This window comes from Vicugna pacos, chromosome 16 (assembly GCF_048564905.1).
Source record: "Vicugna pacos chromosome 16, VicPac4, whole genome shotgun sequence".
In the NCBI taxonomy this organism is placed as follows: domain Eukaryota; kingdom Metazoa; phylum Chordata; class Mammalia; order Artiodactyla; family Camelidae; genus Vicugna; species Vicugna pacos.
Genome location: NC_133002.1, coordinates 49,735,983 through 49,759,676, shown reverse-complemented (window position 1 = coordinate 49,759,676; position 23,694 = coordinate 49,735,983). Strand labels below are relative to the sequence as shown.

General features: G+C 55.8%; 1 protein-coding gene across 3 annotated transcripts; it reads right to left on the bottom strand.

Annotated features, from left to right (window-relative positions):
- Positions 1-1,367: 1,367 nt before the first annotated feature.
- Positions 1,368-22,567, bottom strand: KCNH6 (potassium voltage-gated channel subfamily H member 6). Of its 3 annotated transcripts, none has more exons than XM_072940075.1 (14): positions 22,492-22,567; positions 21,455-21,685; positions 16,141-16,302; positions 15,833-16,038; positions 12,209-12,634; positions 10,545-10,944; positions 9,329-9,528; positions 8,896-9,148; positions 5,712-5,905; positions 4,118-4,202; positions 3,696-3,803; positions 3,379-3,565; positions 2,547-2,733; positions 1,368-2,217 (listed from the first exon to the last, which is right to left on the bottom strand). In XM_072940075.1, the coding sequence occupies exons 1-14, from the start codon at positions 22,565-22,567 to the stop codon at positions 1,933-1,935; spliced, it is 3,000 nt and encodes a 999-aa protein (XP_072796176.1). In that variant the 3' UTR covers positions 1,368-1,932. The 3 variants fall into 3 exon arrangements, with proteins under 3 accessions (XP_072796176.1, XP_072796178.1, XP_072796177.1); XM_072940077.1 differs by lacking the exon at positions 3,696-3,803 and having other exon boundaries at positions 10,545-10,630; positions 10,790-10,944; XM_072940076.1 differs by lacking the exon at positions 3,696-3,803.
- Positions 22,568-23,694: the final 1,127 nt, after the last annotated feature.

Genomic DNA, 23,694 nt, shown 5'->3' with positions numbered 1-23,694 from the left:
ATATAGTTTTGATCAATGTGATTGTTAACAGACAACTCAAAGAATTCATGAATTGAGTGACACTGTTACCTCTAGCAAACCCCTTAGAGTCCCATCTACTTTCATTTGTTAACCAGTTTTCTGTGTTTACGTTTTTTAAAAAAGGAAAGAAAAAGTACAAAAGTGTTGCTGAACCTTACCTTACTCTAATAAAAAAATGGTTTTTATCCACACACATGAATTCATTGAGAGGAAAATACCCTCTTTGAAGAGATGCATTTCCAATAAATTTTAGTTTCTATAAATATTTGAATGGAGATATTTATGTTGTTTTGAACAACTCAGTACTAATAAGTGTAACCCTTAAAAGCCTTAGGTTAGAAAAATTGATATAAAAATTTCAATTTATGTATGTGTGTGTTTCAAACAGATATAATAAGATTATTAGTGATAGGCTTTCCGGCATGGAAATAAATTACATGTTGGGTAAACTGTGGATGGATGGAATAGAGTGGAATTATGAGCAGAGTAAAAGGAATGATGTTAAAGAAGAGCCTGTTATTCTGTTTTTAAAATGAAAGATGTTGGCTTCTGAATCACTGCTATTTGGATGGAAACAGATCAATATAAAAGAAACAGTTTATAAAATGTCAATATTTACAATACACTGGAAATTATGTCCTTTGCAACTATTTGCAAACTTATCAATAAAATATTTCAGATGTCAACTTAAAAATGTGTGAGGGGGGAAATACATTTTCAAACTTCTTTTAGGTAGTACTGAGAAAAAGGACTGAGGACCAGTGACTTTTTGGACAACAACCCATTTCAGTGGAGTAATTACCTGCATATGTTCTCAAACCAGACCATCTGGGTTGAAATTATATCCTCCTTTTCCTATATTTTTGGGGAATATTCTTTTTTTAACTGAAGTATAGTTTACGCATAGAAGTGCACATATTTTTACAACCTGAAGCACACTCATGTAATAGCCCTTAGATCAGGAAATAGAACAGTACCAGCACGCCCAGAAGTCCCCCTCTTGCCTGGGTAAACTTCTTGGTCTCTCTCTCTCTGCTTCTGATCCCACATCTCTAAAAGGGGGATAATAATACGGACCCCACAGGGTTGTTGTAAAGAGTTAATGAACTAATATCTTTAGAGCAGTCAGCACGGTGCCCCCCAACACAGGGTGAGCACTCTGGAAGTACTGGCTGTTGTCATTATTCCCTATGGCCACCAAGTCAGGGCCTCTCTGCTTCCTTTCACCCCAGCCTAGCTAAGAGTCCCCTGCTCCTGGACCCAGTGGAGCCACCTTCAGGTCCCCAACACACAGCTCCTGCAAGGACCTGATGACCCTCAGGTTAAGTTACACACCGAGCCCAACATGAAATGTGCAGGCTTTATTAGCTGTGAGACACTCCACTGCCCACTAGGGTCCCATTGGTCATCACAGAACCATCAGGGGCATAGTGGATGGGGGCTGGAGCTCTGTGCCCTGATGTGTCCACACAGAGGACACTTTCATCTCCAGCTGGTTCACAGGCTCTCACCAGGAGGTCTTGACTGCCTGTAGGGGCTGAGCTATGTGGTGGTGGGTAGTTCTAAGCTGGGAGGTGAATGTGCCCAGCCCAGAGCAAGGCTCTGACATAGATCAGAAATGTCTCTTATCTTCACTGACCCCTCTGTCCCATAAATTACCTCCACACCTAAGGCCCACTCACCCTCTGCCAGGCCTGCTGTCTGAACAGAGCCCTGGAGGAGGCTGGGAAAATCCTGAGCCTCTTCACTCACGCCATCTTGGGTCAACTGGATTGGCAGTCTGTAGCTATTCTAGGTGAATGGTTTTCAGAGGGCTATTTTAGAGGCTGTCTGCCTCCCCCAAATCCTTAACTGTCATCTCACCCACCTTCAGTTCCTTCATGGCGTCTTTTATCTTGGGGTTCAGTGGCTCTAACTCCCCATAAATCCAGGATCTGAGCCGTGTCTGTGGAACTCCAGCTGTTTGGGGACAGAGCTAAGGTGTTCAGGGAGGGAAGGAAAGCGGGGACCACAGACAAGTCCCTGTACCTCCAGGGGAGACAGAGGTGAGGCCAGGGGTGACAGGAGCCCCTCAGGCTGCTCCTGTTCCAAGGGTAGTGTCAGAGTTTTGTCCATTTCCAGGGCTGGGTAGGGCATCCTGGAGGAGGAGTTCCTGTGCTTCAGCCTACATTCATCCAAGTCACCATAGTTTGGGGTCTGGGAGGGTCAAGAAAGAGGGAGACACACAGTGTGGGGCACTTCCCCCCCAGCCCCCAGCCACCCTGACTTCAGGGATGAGAACTGGCAGGAGCTCTGTCCTGCTGCCCTTGCCCAAGATGTGAAGTCCATGGTCACGATCTGGGCTCTGCCAACACCTGCTCAGGCTGCCTGTCACGACTCAGACCATAAAGGAGGACAGCAGAAGTCACAGCTGCTCTTAGGCCACAGAGGCCCTGTGTTTGATGCCCACTGAGATCAAGTTAGGGGTGGGGGCAGGCACACAGCTGCCTCCAGACAAGTCCCTGGGGATGCCCTCATCTGCTTACCTGTGCAGGGGGCAGATTGCCCTGGGGCAGTCTAGTTCCTGGACTCGGAGGGGCTGAGGTCGCAGGAAACAAGGCCAGGTTGTTGGAGGCAGGGGCTCCCAGAAAGTAGCCAGTGTGGTCCTGGGGCAGGGGCTGCTGAAGGAGCTGCAGGATGCGGCTGAGGTCGGAGGACATTCGGGACTCCAGCCTGCCCGACAGAACCCCACAGTCAGGGTCAGATCAGGGTTGGGGTTGGCAGGAGCAATTTAGGTCCTGAGGGCAGTTCTGCTGGATGAAGCTATTTCCCTGCTGCAATTCACACCCCCTGCCCACATTCCCCCTAGCACATCCCTGACTCCAATAATAACAGTGACCAGGCAGCATGCACACATCATTTAGTCCTCATAATGAAGCTTTGACGTGGGTATTCTGGTTATCCCCGTTTCACAAAGGGCAAACTGAGGATCAGAGTGGTTGACCACAATCTTGCTGGTAAGTTGCAGAGCCAGAATTTGAATCCAGTACTGTACTGCCCCTAAGCCACCACTGCCCTGCCACCCACAGGCCACGCTCCTTTCCCAGGGTCCTTGGAAATTTTTTCTGCAAGTGGTTATGTCCCTCCCCCCAAGAAGTCTTCTGTAGCACATTCCAGGGTTTGCTGGGACAAGCTATCCAAGGAATTGTGCTTAGTGACAAGGATGGAGAAGTCTGCAGCTAAATAGGACCGGCTGTTCTAAAACCCATGGGGCACCCAGCTATGTCCCTGAGGCACCACGAGGGGGCACCCGTGCCTAGCCTGCCACTGGGCCTGCCTTCTATAGCTGCCCACATCCCTGGCCTGCAGGTCACTCACCTGTTCATCTGGGCCTGGAGCTGCTCTAGCCTGGAGCCTAGCTCCTGAGGCCAGCAGTCTGGGTCTCCCTGAGGGTTTGAAGGGCTGTGATGGTTTGAAGGGCTGTGATTTGGCCTTGGGGGCACTTGAGGCCGCAACTCAGGCCAGAGGCCAGATGCATCCGAGATGCTTAGGGAAGGGGTGGCACCTGCAGTGGGAACAGGGAAGCTTGAGCTTCGGACCAGCTGGTTCCACAGGCCTGACCTTCTGGTGCAGAGCCCAGGGCCCTCCCCCTACCTGCCATGGGAACACAGGGTTGGGGGAGTGGATCTCCTTACCTGGGTGCCCAGGAGTACGAGGTCTTGCCCCCATAGAGGTCTGGCTTCCGGGACCCAGAAAGCTGTAGCCCTGGGAGGGGGGCTGGGGCCCCAGTTTGGGGGGGTTGGCTGGGTGGGGACGTCCAGCCCTGGTCTCACTGTCCAGGGAGCTAGCTGCAGCCTAGCGGATCCCTTGGTGCTTTGATGTGAAGCCCCAGAGGGCTGGCCAGTATCCACCCCTGGGGGCAGCCCTCACTCAGGCTCTGAAGACACAGGGGGAGGAAGGGTACAAGGGCTTCTAGCCCTGAGCCTAGGGAGAGAGCCCCTCTCCACTCACTGAGGGACTGCTGACGCCTCTCCCAGGGGAGGCAGGATGGGGAAGACCTGAGAAGGGGCGAGAGGCAGGGCAGGGGCAGATACTCATCGGGGCTAGGTTTGCTTACCTGACTGGTTGTCACCAAGGAAGAAGCCTTGGTGGTCCTGGCTGCCTGGAGCCTGCTGGGGTGATAACTGGAGACCCCCGCCTGCCTTGTGGGGAACAAGAGCATCAAGTAACAGAGACCAAAGCTGGGACAGGGCCTCTTTGCCCTCCCCTGCCCCTCTCCCTCCGTGGCCCTGTGGCAACTAGGGAAGAAAGTGGTGACAGGTGGCTGGTCTCCCCCATCATGCTCCAGGCAGCTTTTCTCCTGTACAGGTGGGCAGGAGATGAACAGGGGCTTGGAGATGTGCAGCCCCCCACAGAGTCTTAGGAGAGGCTGCACTGAGCAGCAAGGTTGGAGTCGGGGGAGGCAGAGGCGCTATTCTCCTCGCTTTCCTGAGTGCCCCTGGTGCCCCTGCCCTCAGCGTGGGCTGATGGGGGAGTTTCCTCTGAGGAGACGGGATCTGGAAGTCCCAACCCATTCAGGGGGTGCCCTCAGCAGTGCCCTTGGCAGCCCACCCTCCTGGCACCATAAGACCTAGGGGCACCCAGGGGCTGCAGGGGCCTTGGAGGCCACATCCTTCTTGTCCTGGTGTCCAGCCGCTGAGCACACCCTTCGGCCACCTGGTGGCTGCTAGCTGCTGGTCCCCCAAGGCACGGTCCTTACAAGATGTCTCCTAGGCAGGGCAGGTGGGAAGGGGAGACACCGGGGAGGCGGGGGACAGCAGAGGGCACAGGGTGGAGAGGGCTGTCCGTAACATGTAGACCTGCCTTAGCACTGCCTCCAGAAGCTGGGCGTGGACTGGGCCAGCAGAACCTCTCCTCCTGAGGCTGGAGGTGGGGGAGGGGTCAGTGTCAGGGCCTCAATCACTGTTGCCCCTGCCTGTCCCCTCCATCCCACTGGCTGGTTCCAGACCCCATCCTCCATACAGCCCCTCTGGGCACTTCCACTCAGGGCTGGCCGCCCGCTCCTTGGCAACCCTGAGCTCCACAGAGGTTTGGTCTCCCGCACACCCTTGAGACGTTCTTGGTTGTTTAACTACGCAGCACTTTCCTCCCCTGACTTGTTATAACCTCTCCATTGAGTGATAAGCTTGAGAGGGGAGACTGCGCTCTCACTGTTTACAGCCCTGGGACAGGGATGGCAGACCCCATCCCCACTCCCTTGCAGCTTATAGGATGGGGTGGGGAAAGCCTGGGCCATGGAGTTGCGCAAACCAGAGTCCCATTTTGGCTCTGTCAAGGACTATATGGTTTACTGTATGCCATGTGGCTTTGGTCATTTGTCCTCTGTAACCCTCAGTTACCTCATATGGAAAATGGATAGCACCATTTGCAAGGAGAAGACTAAATGAGATCATGTAAAAGTAGCCCAGCGCCTGCCACGGTAGCAGGTGCACAGTAACGGGCAGCTGCCATCAGACTTAGCAACGTGCTGGCCGTGGTAGGCACAGAGAAATGATAGCAAAGGATGCAGGAGGGGGTTGAAATAAAGGGAAGTGGTCAGATGAGGCCCCTCAGGCCGGGCAGGCCAAGCTTTCAGCAGGTGGCCTGTTCATCTCCCATTACCAGCTGGCTGAGGGCCATCCCTTCCCCTGGCCCACCCAGCCCAGACTCACGTCCCGCAGGTTGAAGGTGACTTCCAGCTTACTCCAGAAGCTGTCTGCGAAGGCAGGGTACATGTCCAGCACCTCCAGCAGGTCTGCCCGCTGGATCTTGTGCAGGTCACAGTAGGTCAGGGCCCGTACATCTGCACTGGACTTGCCCGGCCGGGCATGGAGGCTAACAGGCTCCCCAAAGATGTCATTCTTTCCTGCCAGTCAGAGGGGTGGGGGTCTCTCTAGTGCCTGGCCCCAAGCTCTCTTCTGAGGAGCACCCCTGAGGACCTCCTGACCTCCCCTCACACTTCAGGGACCCTGCTAGGCTGCGCCTGGGGCTCAGGATCACGTGCTGGGAACCAGGCTGGGCTGCTGACTGAGGGTGGGGAGCGTGCCCTTTCCTTGTCCTCAGAGCTCTGCAGAGACCCCTCCCTCCCCAGCAGGCGGGGCCCCTTGCTATCTCCAAGCCCTTCAGGACCACCTTCTGTCAGAAGCCCCCCCTCCTATTTCCACTTGCTTTGGAACTGCCCATACCACCCCTACCCCCGGGGAGAGAGGGCAGTAGGGACACTAAGGCTTCTTCTGCCATCTCTTCCTCTTTCCTTAACCTGCTGTGGTGCTGTGGGAGTAAAGGGAACCCAGGGTCGGGAGGGGGGCCTGAGGCTTCTCTCTCTTCGTGTTCCCACTCCCATTGTGGGGCTAAGGGACCAGCATGGCCCTAGCAGAGGAAGCATGGGGAAGTTACTTCTCTCTGGACGCTGGTGTCCTTATCTTTAAAATGAGTGTAACCATATCTGCCTTGTCTACCCCATTGGGCAGTCCAGAGGAGCAGACATGAGGCTTGAGGAAGTGCCTTGAATTGCAAGAGGCACCAGACAGGTGCATGCAAGGCACTGGGAGGGAGGGATGTCACAGGTGGACAGGGGCTGGATATGGGGGTGTGGGGTGAGGGTATTGGGTCCTCCTGGTGCTAGCCACTGGATGTAAACATGGATAGATGCTGTCCCACTCACAAGGAGCCCCCCAGATCCCCAAGGGACAGATTACAGAATGCTCTCTAGGGCCTTAGAACAGGGAAGAGCCAAGAGCAATGGAGCTAAGGATGAGGGAGGAGCTCATTCCACCCAGGGTGCTTGGGAGCAGGGAGGAGAGGGGCTTACAGAGAAAGTGAAGTGGGGGCTGGGTTGTGAGAACCTAGGAGGACTGGGCCCCTAGGAGAAAGGCAATCTGGGTGGACAGAGCAGCATGTGGTCAGTGCTGCACAGTTAGGGCTGAGGGCAGAGAGCCCAGGGGCAGGGTGCCAGGGACTGAGATTGCTTGCAGCCCACTCCCAACAGGAAAGCCCAGCCCCCTAGCCTGCTGTTACTGCACAGGGGGCACTAATTGTTTGCACAGTGATGGGTGGAGGCATGTGCCCCAGGAGAACAGGATGAAAGGTCGTTTACAGAGGAGGGGACTGAGGCTTAGAGACAGAATGGACTCTCTAGGGTCACATGTGAAACCTAGAAGCTGGAAATCTGGGCAACATTATAAAGGGATGGTTTTCCACTAGATAAAGGATTATGACCTAATGTTCATTTCCACTCAGGACAAAACGAGAGGAGCTCATGTCTAACTGAAACTTAAATTGGACTGGCTTCTTAATTATTAATAGTAATTATCATCTCTCCCACATGGATGGCACTGCTAAGCTTGGCTGGGAGTGAGGGAAGGGCTCATTGAGGAGCCCATGCTTGAGCTCAGCCTTAAAGGATGACTGTCAGGGGTCTGTCAGGCAGGGGTACAAGGTAGGGGCTCTGAGCAGAGTGGCAGCATGTGCAAAGGCACAGATGTGTGACAGATAAGTAGGTTTAGAGAACTAAGTAGTTTGTATGGCTGGAGTGTGAAGTACCGGGGGAGGGTGGCAGGACTTAGGGTGGCCAGCATGCGGAGGGCTGTGCATGTCAGGTGCAGGGGTTTACGTTTGTCTCATGGGTCATGGGGAACCACGGAAGGATTTTGAACTGAAGAGGAATATGCACAGATGTGAATTCCAGGTCACTGGCAGAAGGTGGAAGACGGGGTATGAGAGTAGACCAGATTCAGGGTCACGGGAAAGGAGCTCCTGACACCTGCCAGGAAGGACACAAGAGGTCTGGACCCGGGCAGCAACAAGGAGACAAAGAGATATTAACGAGGGGAACAGACAGGGCTCTGTGGCTGCCTGGATAGTGAGGGTGAGGCAGGAAAGGAGAAGGGTGCTTCCTTGGTTGACTCTCAAGTCTCTCGCCCAGACAGTGGAAGGTTCACAGTGATGAGGATGCCAATGGAGCTGCTTTTGAGGGAAGATGATGATTTTAGAATGAGATATGTTGTTTGGTCTGCCTACGGACTATAAGGGTGACCATGCCCAGGAACAAATGGAATATTCCGGTCTAAGGAGAGATTGGGGCCAGGAGACCTTGCGGCATAGGTGAGACTGAGATCACTGGAGCAAGGCGCTGGCCCAGGTGAGGGTGTTGTGGGAGAAAAGAGCGAGCTCCACACGTGGTGAAGCCCAGCTGAGGGGAGACCAGAAGGAGATGACTGGGCAGAGAGGTGGGAGGAAAGACTGGCCATGGAGACCAAGGGAGGGATGAGGCTGCCGTCCTGGTCTGGGACTTGGAGTGGCTGAAGTCAGGGGGAAGGCAAAGAAGACGAGAATCATCTCAGACAGGTGAAACGACCTGCCCAAGGTAAGTGACCTGCCTAAGGTACGTGGCAGAGGTGGTGTGTGCCCCAAATCTGTCCCCTGCCCAGTGTTCATAGTCCTTCCTCCAAAGTGTCCAGCTGTCCCTGCAGCTGTGCTGAATGAGACTCAGGACACCCTATCCCCCCCAACAAACAAACAAATAAATCTTGTTTTCTCACCCTGAGTTTCCCAAGGGTGGGAGAAGGTAGGAGCTTAACTGGACTTCTGAGTCAGACACATAGCCCTGGAAGCCCTGCCTGTCCACTTACCCACATGACCTCTCTGAGCCTCAACTTCCCTATCAGGAGAACAGGGCATTTGGCAGGGGTTTGGTTTAAGGATTCAATGAGCTAGGTCTACACTTCTCTGTGGCACAGGATCAGCACATGGCAGTGAAAGGTGCCACCATCATCGTTAGGAATGGACTGGTCCAGGCAGGACATCTCCAGTCCACCGCACCCCCCACCCTGGCCTGGCCCTCTGCCCCCGACCCACCTAGAATGGCCACGACCACGTCATCACGCAGGATCTCGATGGAGCCGCGGGAGATGAAGTAGAGCGTGGAGAGCACGTCGCCGAGGTGCACGAGCGTGTCCCCCGGTGGCGCGTGTGTCGTCTTGAATTTGACTGCAAGCGCACGCAGGCAGCCTTTGCTGGCGCCATGGAAGGCCGGGCAGTGCTGCAGCAGCGCGCGGTGCAGGTGCAGGCAGATGTCGGCCTGCAGGCACTCGGGGAAGCCCTTCAGCACCTGCGAGGCGGGTGGTCGCGTCCAGTTGGGCGCAGCCTGGGGTGGCGCTGGGGGAGTGGGTGGGGAGGGCTCTGGGGACGCCCTGCGCCCTCGGGACCCGGGCCTCCCCTAGGCGTTAGCCCGAGCTGGGACTTGAGGTGGTCGCTCACACGACCCCAGGGAAGGGCGGCAGGGGCTCACCGCGTTCATGTCGATGCCGTTGGTGTAGGACCAGGCGTGTTGGAAGTATTCTTCGAGGCGCTGCCGCAGAGGGTTGGGGATCTGATGGAAGCGGATGAATTCCTTGACTCGCAGCATCTGCATGTGGTAGCGCGCTGTGCCCGAGTATAGGCGCTGGATGATGGCGGACACGTTGCCAAAGATGCTGGCGTACATGAGGGCTGGGCAGGCGGCAGGGAGCAGGGTATGGGAAGTGAGCTCCTGAGCATCCCCAGCAGCCCACATCACCCTGGGGCCTGCTCCAGGCCTCCCTTTCCCTGGAATCCCCCAGTTAAGGATCCCTCTGTCCTGGGCAAAGTCAGAAGTGCCCAGGACAGAGCCAGGGCACATGGGAGACAAAGACCCCAAGGCTTCCTACCCTCCTCCCTCTGCCCTCGGCCTCTCGGCATCTTCCTGGGCCCAGAGGCCAAACTCCTGAGAAGAAAGAACTAGGGCGATGAATTTTTTTAGTTCAGATTTACTTTCTTTGTCAAGTTGTAAAAATATAATAAAGGGAAAACTCTTAATCTCCTGTTTTCACCCATTTTTCCCCCCTTGTTTTTGTTTTTCTGAGCTTTCACATTTCTAAATACTCTGAACATGACAACTTAATCTACGTGTAAAATCCCACACTGCCTCTGTGTTCTTAGACGAGGTGTCTTGGGAGGAAGCACAGTGCAGAGCCCGAGATCACACAGTCCTGGGAATCAGCTCCTGGGGCTGCAACTGGGTCTCTGTGTAACTCCTGGCAAGTTAGAACCTTTAGTTTCTCAGTCAGTGAATGACTCATACTATGGCCCTCATGGGGTAGTGATGGGAACAAAAAGTGGGCCTCTGAAAAGCACTTAGAAAAGTGCCTGGCAGGGCTAGCTTTGTGGGCATGGACCTATGCTAACAAGGACCCGGGCTTGGTTTAATGCTCTGCCATCACCATCTTGAAATTCTTAATAATTTTTTAACAAAGGGCTCCATATTCTCATTTTGCACTGGGTCCTGCAAATAAAGTAGATGGTCCTGGTCCCTGACATATAGCGAGGGTTAAATTCTGTGAACAGTTGACGCACATGTATGCAAAATTTCATTGTGCTGCAAACTTAGGATCTGCCTATCACACACATTGTTACTGTGTTGGTAGATCTCACGACAAAATGAAAATGGAATTTAACGGGTAAGGCCTGGGACATGAAGTGGCACTCACAGCCGATGAGCATGACGCAGATGGAGAAGACCTTTTCAGAGTTGGTGTTGGGTGAGACGTTGCCGAAGCCCACGCTGGTAAGGCTGCTGAAGGTGAAGTAGAGGGCCGTGACATACTTGTCCTGCACCGAGGGGCCCGAGGCTGGGTCGCTGCCATTGTAGCGCTTGCCGAGCTGAGCGCCTAGGCTGTCCAGCCAGCCGATCTTGGGCTCCAGGTAGGGCCGCTCCACGTTGCCAATGGCATACCAGATGCAGGCCAGCCAGTGTGCAATGAGTGCAAAGGTGCACATGAGCAGGAAGAGGACAGCCGCCCCGTACTCAGAGTAGCGGTCCAGCTTCCGAGCCACGCGCACCAGCCGCAGTAGCCGTGCCGTCTTCAGCAGCCCGATCAGGGTTGTGGTCTGGAGGAGCAGGGAGGGGGCCAAGGGGCTGGGGGTCAGCCCTTGAAAGGCTATGCTTAGGACCACATTTATTCGCTTGTGAGTATAGTCACCCAGTCATTCAACAAACATTTTTGGAAAGCCTGCTTTGTGCCAAGCTCTTGGCAGTGGGGCACAGTGCAGGACCTTAAGGAGCTCTCAGCCTCAAGCTCCAAATAGTGTTGTGGTTGCTAGGACAGAAGTCCAAGAGGAGCACAGAGGAAGGGAAGGTCCAGTCTGCAGCAACAGGGCAGGGGAGGCTTCCTAAAGGAGGTGACATAGGACCTGAGTCTTGAGAGACAAGGCTGGGTCTCTAGGCAGATGGGAGGGAGAGGGAAAGGGCATTGCAGGCACAGGGAGCAGCATGAGCAAAGGCACTGAGGTGTGAAATGGCACAGTCCATGTGGGAAACCTAGGGCGATGCTGAAGCCTGGAACACAGAGTGGAAAAAGACCATGGAGTAGTGAGGAATGAGCCTGGAAGGTGGACAGAGGCTGCTACTGAGGCCACAGGGTCCACAGAGAACTTGGCTTTTATTCCAAGTCACCAGGGAGCCACTGAGGGTTCCAAAGACTGGGTCAGATAAGGGAAAGAGTCAGATAAGTGATCTGAAACTCATTCTGGTCTCTGTGTGCAGGGGGTGAGGCTGTCAGGTGTGGGGCTGGGGCAGAGGTGGGTAAGAAGGCCACTCAGTGTCTAGGCAAGGACAATGGGGTGGAAAGGAGGGGAGAGGACTTGGGGACAGATTTTCCGGGAGTGAGTGGGCATGGGAGCAGGGAGTCATGATGATCACCCCGTGCTGGACCGGCTGGGTGATTGGGAGTAACTGGAACACAGGAGGCAGAGCTGATTTGAGTGGAAAGCTGATCCCAAGAAGGTACAAGAAGAGCATGAAAATGCCCTCATATCAACTGTGGGAAGAGGAGTGGGCGTGGGGGGATGGAATTGGGAAGGGGTTCAGGACTGCCCATGGATTCCCTTTCTAACTCCAGGGTATGTATGGTTTAGAAGTCAGCACAAGGAGCTAGGACTTCAGGAGTGCCATCCCAGAAGGGGCAGAATTCTGGAGCACAGAGAAGGCACCTTGGGCTAGAGGATAGCCTCAGCTTCTCCTTCTCCAGGGCTGGGAGATGACAGATGTCTGAGGCTCCATTTCTGCCTCTACCTGCTTTGGCAAAGGTGCCCAGTGCTAGGGCTGGGGCACAGGGGACGGCTGCAGCAGCCAAACTGAACGGGGTCTGCTTACCTCATCAGAGCCGGTGCGGAAGATGAGCAGGTCGAAGGGGATGGCGGCCACCATGTCGATGAGGAACCAGCCCTTGAAGTAGTGGACGGCGATGCGGCGGGGGTGGCTGACCACCTCATCATTGGTGTTGACATAGGTGGTGCGGAAGTTGATGACAATGTCAACGACGAACATGATGTCCACGATGAGGTCTACCACGGTGAGCGGGCTGCAGGTGTAGCCGCAGTCCCCGCGCTGAGACTCGTCCTGGTCGCTGAGCAGGAAGGCGGCCGAGTAGGGCGTGAAGACTGCTGTGTAGATGACCAGCAGCAGGATAAGCCAGTCCCACACAGCCTTGAAGGGGCTGTAGTGCAGGAGGGTCCCACGGTGAATGCGCGGTGCCTGCAGCTTGTACTCTGGCAGCACATCCGCACCCAGGGACAGGACCTGAAGGTGGGGGCCACGGGGTGGTCAGCAGGGTGGCCACCACTGGTGAGATGAGTCTGGGAGGGGTGAAGATGTAGGGGTGAGGCCTAGGAAGGGAGATGTGGGAGATGGTGGGTGAGGAGGGCTGTGCAGGGCAGGAGGATGTGGCAAAGATGGGGTGTGTGTGGCATGTATGAGGGGGCAAGTTCACAAGGGGATGGGGTGCTGGGAAGAAAAGCAGAGAGGAAGTAGGGTCCAGAGGAGGGGTGCAGCTCTGTCCCATAGTGACCCCAGGTTTGAAGCTCATAAACTCCCTCAGAAACAGGCCAGCCTGGAGCGGGTGGAGACAGGGCTCGGGGAGGGGAGAGAGGAGGGTGGGGCTCAAGTAGATTGAGGGGGTGGTTGTGGAGGGGTCAATCCTCTCTGGTGGGTTTGGGAGGTTCCCAGCTGTCAGGTTCCTGATGGAAACAAGTCACTCCCAAAATAGCCTCTTCATGCCTGAGGGCCCTGTGGAGCCTGGACCAAGGACGGCCTTCTCTCAGAGCCCTCTAGGGAAAGAATCTAACTGCAGGGTATGGAGCTTATCTGGGCCCTTGACAGATCCTGAGCTCCAGAGGCCCTGACTACTTTGCACACGTCCAAGGGGGTTTTGATCATTAGACTCAGCTGAACCCCCTCTGCTCTGCCCCTCCGACCCCCACCTCTGAGACTGTGGCCAACATAGGGTCAGTAGGGCCCAGCCCAACATGCCTAGGCTCTGCCCAGGTGCCCAACACAGGAAAGACACAGTTGGGGCATCTGGAAGGGCATGCATTTTGAAGCCAGTCCTCCCAGGTTGATTCCACTTCTGACATTGGTATATGTCTGTCTTGGGGCAAGTTTTATAATCTCTCCGAGCATCAGTTCCCTCACTGGCAGAAGGGGATGACAAAGGACAACAAACTCTATGGGGCTCTTGTGAGGAAATGAGCGGGTGCATCTTGATGGCAGACACTGCGCCCACAAGGATGGGGCCTGAGGGGTGTCCCGTGGACCCCACCACCATCACTGGAGAGGGCCCAGCAGATGGTCCTGGTTTAAGAAAACCTGCGATGTAAGGTTCTGACCTTGCAAACCAGATCCATTAGCAGATGGGATCACAATACAGAAGATCCACCCGAGGGCTGGTTTCAGCCAGAGTCCCCGATTTGCCCCCCTAGTTCCTAGGAGGGGCCGTAATGTCCTAACCCTGTGGTGACCTCCTGCTCAGCCCTGGCCTCACCTCCTATTTTGCCTCCCCAGGAAGTTTCCTCTGACCCTGCACAGACTTGGATCGCCTTTTCCAATCTTCACCCTGCTCCTTATAAACACCCCTGACCACAGTCATGCCCCACTGACTTATAGGCCGCAGGTCCCTCATCTGGCATGTCCATCTTCTATTCCCAGCACTTAGTCCCCATGGGGGCTCAACTAGAGGGGACCAAATGAGCACTGAAAGCTTGGGCTGCCATAGTCATCCTCTCCCCTGGCTGCTCAAGAACAGCGAGGATGAAAGAGCAGAGCACAGGGAGCAGGAGGGAGGCAGCAGGACTCTGAAGGTGGGGTCACAGGACAGTGTCCACTTCCTCAGGCCATCTGGCCGGGGGCCACCTCCCCCATCACAGACCTCCCTAGTCTTCCACCACCTCCAAAGCCAGCACAAGGGCCCCTCCCTGGCAAAGCCAGCCCTTCCCAGTGTCCCTGGAGCTGCAGGGCCCCCAGGATGTAGGAACTCAGGTGTGGGATCACAATCCTGTAGGTCCTTTGAGTTCTGGTTGAGGCCAGTGTGACTTCCTTGCTCGGGGCCCATGCTGGCCCCTCCTCTGAGCTCTGTCAGGCACCTCCTCATCTTAGGGCCTGCATGGGGTGTGTTAATAAAGCCAAGAGGGACTAAGGCAGGGGACAGGACAGGAGTAGGCAGGTTGGATGAGGGCCGTGGCCAGGGGCCCGAGCCAGGTCTACCAGTCTCCACAGGCAACTCTTTAGTCTTACAGCCCCCATCACCCCTGCCACCAAACTGAGGGCTCTGGGCTGTGCAGCTAGGTGGGCTTCCCAGGGTCAGGCCATTGGGCCACCTTGCCAGACCTCTGAGGGTCCAACCCTTCAGCCTGGGGTCCTTTCTTCCCCACGGTTCTTGTGCTGGGTAAGGGGGTGGGTTACAAGGAGTTCCCACTAGTGTGCTCCAGCACAGAGAGAGCTTCAGGTGACAAGGGGGGCAGGAAGGCAAAAGAGTGGCCCCCATCCCCTCATGAAGGCAAAGTCCCAGGGGAAGCTGGGAGCAGGTTCCCTACCTTGCCCTGTACCGCCTTGCTCAGCCCTGGCCTAGGCCGCCCTCGATGCCTCCTGGGACTAGCATACTCAATGTCAAATGTGTCCCCAGTGGCCATAAGGTCCAACTCTCTCCTCCAGATGAAAGCCTTGGGGCCCAGAAAGAGGATAAGGTCCCTTGCCCAAGGTCACATAGCGAGCGAGTGGCAGGACCCTGGTCACCTGAACCTCGGGCAGGGCCCTTTGCATTTCCCTCTGAAGTGGTCAGGTGGAGACTGGGGCATCAGGCCCTGTGAGAAGGGACAGTGGGCTTGGCTGAAACAGAGGATCCAAGGAGGTTTGCCTTGGGCTGGCCAAGGAGGGGCTGGCCAAGGAGGGGAGGGAGGCATTCTGGGCCTGATCCCTAAGGAGCCATGCAAAGGGGCCTGAAGATGCCAGAGGCTGCTGCCCCTCCACTGGGATTGCAGGAGGGTCCTGTTGTGGGGGCTGCCTGTCCCCTCCAAAGCAAGGGGCAGGAGGAGGACTTAGGGCACCCCACCCACCATCCTTCTCAGTATGGCCCTGACTCCTCCCCTCTCTGCTTCTTCTCTGGGACTGGCAGAGCCTTGGGTGGGCCCTCATGGTGACCTGTGTTTTCCTCCCTCCTAGGCTTCTCCAGGCCTAGGATGTGGCACTATTCACAGGCTTTGCTGACCCCATCCTCCCCTGGTTGCAGGAGCTGGGCATCAGCGTGGTGGCCCCAGGGGAGGCCTTTAAGTCGAAAGAATCAGACTCAAGCAGGACAGGAAGCCTGGAGCTCAGACCAGACGCTAGGGGGCTGGACAAGCTGGCTCCCTCTGCTAGCCCAGGCCCCAGAGGAGACCTGGCCCAGGGCCTGAGAAGGGGTCCTTGAGGCCCACCACAGCCCCATCCACCCTGCCCTACGGGCCGCACCTGGGTGACCTTCTCAGTGACGTTCTGGGTCCGCTCCACCACCTTGTGGGGTGCGATGATCTCGATCTCTGTAGTGGAGCCGGAGCGGTGCTTCTCCAGGTTGAACTCCACGAAGTTGAGTGTGAACTGTGGGATCTGGCTGATGGTTCTGTACTTGACCCTGCCCGTGCCAGGCCCCTGTGCACCTGGCCTGCCATGAGAGCCCTCTGAAACGAGGGCAGGGTCAGAGCAGCCAGGGCCAGGGGACCCAATGATCCACCTGGTGCTCGCTCCTGCCCCGCTCCCCCTCAACCTGCTCCCTGCCTCACCGGAGCCCAGAAAGCTCTGGGACAGCAGGCGCTGGGTCAGGCTGCGGCTCCCTCTCTTGGCCAGGAGCTGGGCCAGGTCCTCAAAATTGAGGATGAACATGATGACAGCCCCATCTTCATTCTTCACAGGCACCACATCTACCAGGCAGCGGAAGCTGGAAGCTGCAAACAGCATGGGCAGGGGGTTGTCACTGGAGGGTCCTCTCCTACAGGAACCTGGCCAGGGGGAACCAGGGCAGGGGCTGGGCTAAGGTCAAGTTAAGGGCAGCTGTGGTGGGTGAGGTGTCCTGCAGGGTGACCAGAGCTATTGGGCAGAGGGTTGCTGATGCTGCCCAGCAGGTGCCCCACCCACAGGGTAGAGGTGGAGAGAGCTGCTAAGCTTCTCATTAGGAGATAATGTAGCATCGGGCCCAAGTCCACACTTGGCCCTCAGCTCAGGGCTTAACCTTGAGGTTTGCTTCTGCTGTAATTAAAGCCGAGCAGATGGGGTGGATTAAGTGGGGAGGTGAGGTCAGGCAGTCTACCCCCATGTAGCTCTGCCTGGCCCTGGGTTCAGCTCCCATATTCCCATCCTACAAAGATGTCCTGCTCCCCTGATGCTGGAAGGAACTCACTGTTGAGAACACACAAAGTGCTGGGCACTGAACCAGTTGGCACATTAGGCCTCAAGCTCTGTCATGGCACCCAGTGGGTCCTTGCGGGCACACATAGACCCCTGTTCTGCAGAGCCTGGGGTTCTGAGAAATTGACTTGCTGGGGCTGGGTGGAGACATGGAGTGGGGATCCCTGGGCTCTCAGTACACAACACTTTGGAGAGGGGAGGGGACTTGTCTGGGATGAGGACATTGGAGTGAAGGTCTGGAAGAGTTCCACTGTCCCAAGGCAGAGGTGCAGGGATGGGTGGGAGCAGACAAGGCAGTGGCGTGGGGTCTGGAGAGGGAGGAGGAGATAGATGGCAGTGCAGGGACAGGACAGGCCCCTCCTGCCACTCTCTCCACCCTCTTGCGCAGCCCAGACCCAGCCATTGGTCCCACTCTTCCTCTTTCTTGGCTCCAGGGTCTCACTTTGCCTCCCCCCATAGATGAGTGGAACAAAACAAGCAAAAACTTTCACTCTGTGGGCTAGGTAGATACCCCAGGGCACCCCCTCCCTGGTACCTGGTCATCCCATGTCCCTCAATTCAAACTGTTGGCAGTGTCAGGCCCAAGGGTCAGGATGCTAAGATGCAGGGCCTCAGGTAAACATGGATATCAGAAGGCGGGTTTGTGTCTGTCTCAACTGCCAGCGCCCAGCACCTGTTCCAGGTGTAGTTTGTTAACTGAGTGAATGAAAGAATGTGTGTAAATGTGAGTGGGTGGGAGGTCGGCAGGCAGGAGTACTTCTTTGGGGTCCACTACACTCACTCATCCCCTGGCTCCACCTTTTGTGCTCACGTCCCTTGGCACCTCCTCACACCATCAGTGCTGGGGTGCAGCTGAGCTGTCCCCATCCTCCCTCCCACTTTCCTCCCTGGGAGCAGGAATCTCCCGGATCAGATTCCCGGACTCCCAGGCACCAGGCAGCCATCTGCCAGCTGCTGCACTGGGCCCCGGGGGAGAGGAGAGGCCGCCCACTTGCCTCTGTGAGCCACCCCCGGCTCACAGTGCCAGAGGCCTGCCTCCCAGGCCAGCGCCAGGCTCTGTTGTCAGCCTGGGGCCTGGCAATCCTTGGGCACTGGGACCTACCCAGGAAGCCTCCTTGACCAGGGGCTTGAGACATTGTGTCCAGGGCCAGACTATCTCCTCACTCTCTCTGGCACTGCAGAGATCTGGCCTGGGAGAGGGAGGGGGAGGACAGAGTTGGACAGGGGCAAGGCCTCCAAGCTCTCTATGCTGCTAGAGGCTGCCGAGGCCCAGTGCATACCCACTGATGCTATCTTTGGAAAACTGAGGCTGAGAACAGACCAAAGACCAGCCCATCAGAGCAGTGAGGGCTGGAAGGGGGCCACACCTGACACCCTGTGCCTGATCTCCATGCTTGCTGCCTGAGGGGTGGGTAGAGACAGGAGGCTATGAGGATTTGGATGAGTTCAGAGCTTTCTCTTTCTGATCCCTAAGCTGTCCTTGCTCACAAGTAACTGTGTCTGGGTGATCGGAAATGGGTGAGTCTGTCACCCTAGAGTGTGCCCAGGAGTGGCAGTCTTCCTGTGCCCTTGCCCCATCCCTGGAGAGGGGCGACAGGCTATGCCTCGTTCTCCCTTCTAGGGGCTTCTCCGGGGACCACCTCTCTGACGAAGGACAGCAGGCTTGTCTGCCCCCTGCGATACTGCACTTCTCTGTCTCTTGGATGACCCCTTCCTTCAGTTTCAAAGAGTCCTCATCCCTCACCTGCAAGCCTCCTTGTTTTCTATTGCCCCCATCTCTTTACACATCCCATCCAGCAGGTGGTGAGCCCTCAGGGAGGAGCTGATGCTACAAAAAGTTGCCACTAAGAGGGTTGCTGCTCCATACCATCTCCCTGCTGGCTGTTTCTGGCATTCACGGGTATTCACTGGTGCAGAAAACACCGGGGTCCCAGACCACAGCCCTTATCCTGTCCTCCTTACTGGGAGCTGAGGCCTGGAGGAGCCCCAGGCTTCCTCTAGTCTGGCTGGGAGATAAAGGGACTCTGGTTTGGTGTCATCAGAGAAGATCCAGTAAAGGCAGGCAGGGCTGGGCCCCTCTGGCAGGTCCCCAGTGGGGACAGGGCTGGGGGGGCGGATCTGAGTGCTCTCTATCCCTCCCTCCAGACTCTCACTGGCACTAGTCTTGTGGCCACCCCCATTCCTCCTAGCTGTTAGTTCTTACTTTTCCTAGTGAAGGCAGATGGAGGATGAGCCAGATTCTCAAGGGTCTCTGAGCCCTGTCTCATGGGGTAATTTTTGTCAAGTGCCCTGGCTTCTTTAAGCTGGACTATACACAGCTGCACAATTTGGAGATATATGGACACAGACCCTCCACTCGGACTTGGAGAACTGTCAGTGGATTACCCCTTTAGAGGAAAAGAGGATTATAAATCAGCTAGAATTCTGTTCAGGACCCCTTCCCTTCCCACCTCCCTGGAGTCAGTGGAACAGCGGAGAGAAGAGGGAAGAAATCACCATTAGGATGCCCTTTAGCAGGACTATAAGATGTATGTGTAGGGGTGGAGATAATTCAGTGGTAGAGTGCATGATTAACATGCACAAGGTCCTGGGTTCAATCCCCAGTACTTCCATTAAAGAAAAAAAAAGGTGTATGTGAATATGGAAGAAAAAAATTCACATGGTCAGAGTGGACTATTAAGTGAATATAAGTTATCTAAGCATCGTATCCTTCCTTTAGGGGAATGTAGGCCAGGAGATTCCCTTTTCTGGATTTCAGGCCAGTTTCAGGCAGGTCCAGGTGATCAAGGTCTTGGGCTATAGGACAGGGAAGGGCTTAGGGTTGGGGTGGGTATAGACTGGGATTTATAGGGCACCAGGTATATGGGTAATTTTTCATTTTCACCCAGGCCAATTTCCAAGACTAGGTCTCCAAGGTCCCTTATGATTACTAGAGGATGCCAGCAGGGTTCTGAAAACCTGAGTCCTGATCTCAGAGGGTCAAGGCCTTGCCTTGACCTCTGCCCCCTGCCCAGGCATGTGCAGGATGCTGAGGAGACGCTATGAGCCATGATCTGACATCACTGGGAGTCTGTGATCAGCCCTCACCTCTCTGGGACCTAGGTAGAGCTCTGGGGTCAAGGAGAGGGACAGAAAAGGATGTGCTGTCCCTCATCATTTCCTGCTGCCCCATCCTGTTCCCTTGGGACACTTCTCACTCCTTTGACTGGCACTCCCTCTCTGCAGTGATGTGAGGAGGTGAGGTTGCAGCTTTTAAAAAATATTCTGACTTCATTAACTCTGTGGATGCTGCCAAACTAAGACAGGTTCTTCCTAGTCCCCTAATTACCACCCCTGCATTCAGGGGGTTGGTAGCAGCAGGGGACAATCAGAGGGACAGCCAGGACCTGCCCAAGAAGAACCTGGAAGCTCTTATAAACACATGCTCAGGTTCACACTTACACTCAGGCTCCACATACATACCAGGGCCCTGGAACTTGGGCTCTCAGTACCCCTCAGACCCAGTCCAAAGGTGCCTGCCCTTTACCTGCACTCAGGTGGCCCTTATGCATTCTTCCCTAACGAGGGCTCTTTTCTGGGGCTTCCCTCCTTAAAAGTCGTGCTTCCAAGCACAGAGACTATTGGAATCCTTTATTCTCTCTTGCAGTTATTCAGACCAGATATCTCTGAGGGGAGAATCCAAGGACTTGGGGTCCAGTCCCAGGTTGGACCCAAGCAACAGGATCTTGGCCAAGTACCTTCTTTTTCTTGGGCCTTGGTTTCCTCGTCCATGAAATGAAGGGATTTATCTAAGCCAGTGGTTCCTGAACTTGGCAGAACATCCAAACTGCCAGGGAGATTTTTCCAAGTACACCTGCTTGGGCCTCACTTCACACCTCTGAGTCAGCTTCTCTTTACAGAGGGTGTGTTTTAGAAAACAAACCTCAGGTAATTCTGATGCTGAACCAGGCTTGTGGGGTGGGGGGCATTGGTCCAGGTGATTTCAAAATGACTTTCAGGATCTTAGTCCCCACCCTTCTCTTCCCTCCCCGCACTGATCCAGTGGAGACTCTGAAGTCCTGAGGGGAGGATCTTAAAGGGCTGCAGAACTCTTTATCCTCAGCCCCTGCTCTATGCTTTTGTTCTGTTCGCAGTAAGCTTGGGCTGGCAATAACATCCCAAACTGGGTGAGCCTCCAAGTCAGGGCAAACTCCAGACCCTATCTCCCCAAGGAGCTGGTGCTGGGTGAGGTGAGCCAGGCCCACCCCTCTTTTCAAGCCAGCAGCCCCCATGCCTTGCCTGGCCACGAAGGCCTTGAGGGGGTGACTCCTCCCCTAATCCCCAGAGCAGACGGAGATGAGGAAAGGTTAATTTCCGTCCCAGCTGCCTGACAGCTGGGGCTGACAGTGACAGAGTGGACAGCCAGGAGACCGGGGATATGGGGGAGGGATGGTGGAGCGGGAGGCCCTGCCTGGGGCCAGGACCAGTTGGTGGCTCAGCCTGGTCCCTGGCCTCTGAAAAGGACCTCAGAAGACACTGCATCCAGTGTCCATCACTTCCCTCTATGGATGAGGAAACTCAGGCCCAGAGAGGAGACAGCATTTGTCCAGGCCCTTTGGTTCCCTGGGTCAGTGCCCTTCCCATGGCCACTCTGTCTGGACAAGGGAGGGGCCAAGCCTGCATTCCAGAACCTGTGGCCTGAGGGTGCCTCACCATCCTTGCGGTAGTAGAGGATGTCCACCTTGCACTCCTCGGCCCCCAGCAGGGCCTGCGCCAGGCGGGAGACAGCACTGCGCGGGGTATTGGGGCCTGTGAGGAAGTCGCAAGTGCATGGTCTCTGCATCACTTCCACTCGGGAGTAGCCGAAGAGTTCACAGAAGCCGTCGTTGCAGTAAATGATGGCGCAGTTCTCCATCTGAGCATTGGCAATCAGGAACTTACGACCTGGGGTGGGAGGTGGGAAGCCCATGGCAACCAGGATTGGGCAGGAGAGAGGGAAAGATCATAGGGACCCTTGGAAGCAGTGAGGGGGAATCTAGAAGGTGGGACAGAGCAGTAACCAGAATGAGGGAGGGGGCAGGTCAGCTCTGGGGACAGTGGGCAGACCAAGGTGGCCAGAGTCATGCGGGAAGGTCATCGAACTCCTGAGAGTAAAGAGAGGGTGGTCAGGAGGGGAAAGCAGGACAGAGATCAGAGAAGTGGGGGAGGGGGAGTCAGGCCTGGGGATTGTGGGAAGACCAGGGCAGTAATGGGGTCAGTGAAGTGGGAGGTTAGGCCCAAAGCTTCCTGGACGCTGGGAAAGGGGTCAGTGAGGAAGAGGGAGCAGGGATGTGACCATATGGGGGCCAGGCCTGGGAGAGCTCCAAAAAAGACAAGAGTGGCCAGAGTGGGGAGGTGAAAAGAAGAGAGGCAAGGAAACCTCTGGAGAAAGTGATGGCGGTGGTGAGGGCTGTCCAAGGGTGGCGGGACAGTGATAGAAGGAAAGGTCAGGGGTTGGAGGTGGGTGCCAAGAAAACAACTCAGGGGAGGAGGGGGCTGCACTCTGCCCACCGTGCCCAAGAAGAGAGGGTGGCATTTGAGGTAAGTGGATCCCACTGGAGAAGGTGTTCCGGGATATTAAAGGGAAAGATTTTGTATTCAGCATCAGATATCCCCCACCCTGCTCCATTCGAAGTTAGTAAAGAGGTCTTGTCACTCCTGCCACGGAACCAGGACTCCAGATCCTGCCCCCACCCAACGCATACACTCACTTTGGCCCTCGAACTTGCGGATGATGGTGTCCAGGTAAGTGTTTTGGGGCGCGACATGGCCCCTGCGGACCGGCATCTTTCAGCTGCGGCCTCTGCCCGGAGCCACTAGCGTCCCGGCTCCCTCCGCCTCCGCCTGTCCTCTGGCTCAGCGCGTCCGGCTCCGGGTGGGCGCCGCCCCCGGGGAGGGCCGCGGGGCTCCGTGCCCCGCCCGCCCGCCCGCCTGCGTCTACCCTCCGCTGCCCTCCCGAGCCCTCCCCGGCCAGCCGCTCGCCGCGCCTGCTCCTCTCGGCTGCCGCCCAGGAGCTGTCCGCGCCGCGGTGCTGAAAGAAGCCGCGCAGCGGCTGCAGGGCGGGGTCCGCGGGGCGGGGGCAACTTCTCCTGGACTCAACGGGGCAGGGGCGGGGCCTTGACTCCTAGGGGGCGGAGCTGGGCTGGAGTCCCGCGCCAGGAATGGGGCAGGGCTTCTCTGAGGAGCTTCTGCTCTGTCCCAATGGCCAGTGGCCTCAGCCCTTCTCGGACACTCTCCCAGAAACAAAGGGCAGTTCGGATATAGCCAGGCCGCCTCTTACAGGCAGGGGAGGGCGGAGGTGGGTGGTGTGCCCAGAAGGGGTTGTTAGAAGCCTCAGGTGGTCTTCTCTGAAGGTTTCTTTCTGGATCCGACTGTTGGGCTGGATTCCAGCAATGGGTTAGACCTCTTGCGCATCCTTACCAAGTGCCCTCCAGCTGAACTCTAGTGCCCATGCAGAGCTCCCAGTGGCAAGCCCATCCAGGACCTGGTCCTGGGAAAGTAGGGTAGTAGTATACATGATGTACAGGGAATATACAATGAGGTGTTTTCTTTAGACGCCTGAGAGAGCTCTTAGCATACAGGTACTTCTTGGGAGGAGAACAGATTTAAAACCACTTGTTAGCCAGTGACCACTGATAAAACTGTCTGAGTACTGATTGAAAATGAATACACTAAAAGAAGCAAATGGGGATAGGTGAGGTTTATTGAAAGAGGCTTCTTGGAGAGAAGGGAGAGAAGGGGACTACTGTTCACTGAGCATCTTGGTGGGCTTGGGAGTTTTGCATAGTTTTGAGTCAGGCCTTGGAGGGCAAGCATTCATATGGGGAAAGGACCTTAGGCAAAGGCCAATAGTGGAATCAGTGAAAGGAGCTGAGCTGGGGGATGGGAGAGGTAAAGTGGGAGAAAAAGGGAAT

Bases quoted from the DNA above. Each gene is read 5' to 3' on its own strand.
- KCNH6 (XM_072940075.1), bottom strand. From the start codon at position 22,567: ATGCCGGTCCGCAGGGGCCATGTCGCGCCCCAAAACACTTACCTGGAC. The intron at 16,303-21,454 runs GTGAGGCACCCT...TGCTGTTTGCAG, and splicing joins CCTCTACTACCGCAAGGATG to CTTCCAGCTTCCGCTGCCTG. The intron at 5,906-8,895 runs GTGGGTCGGGGG...TCTGACTGGCAG, and splicing joins CGTGGTCGTGGCCATTCTAG to GAAAGAATGACATCTTTGGG.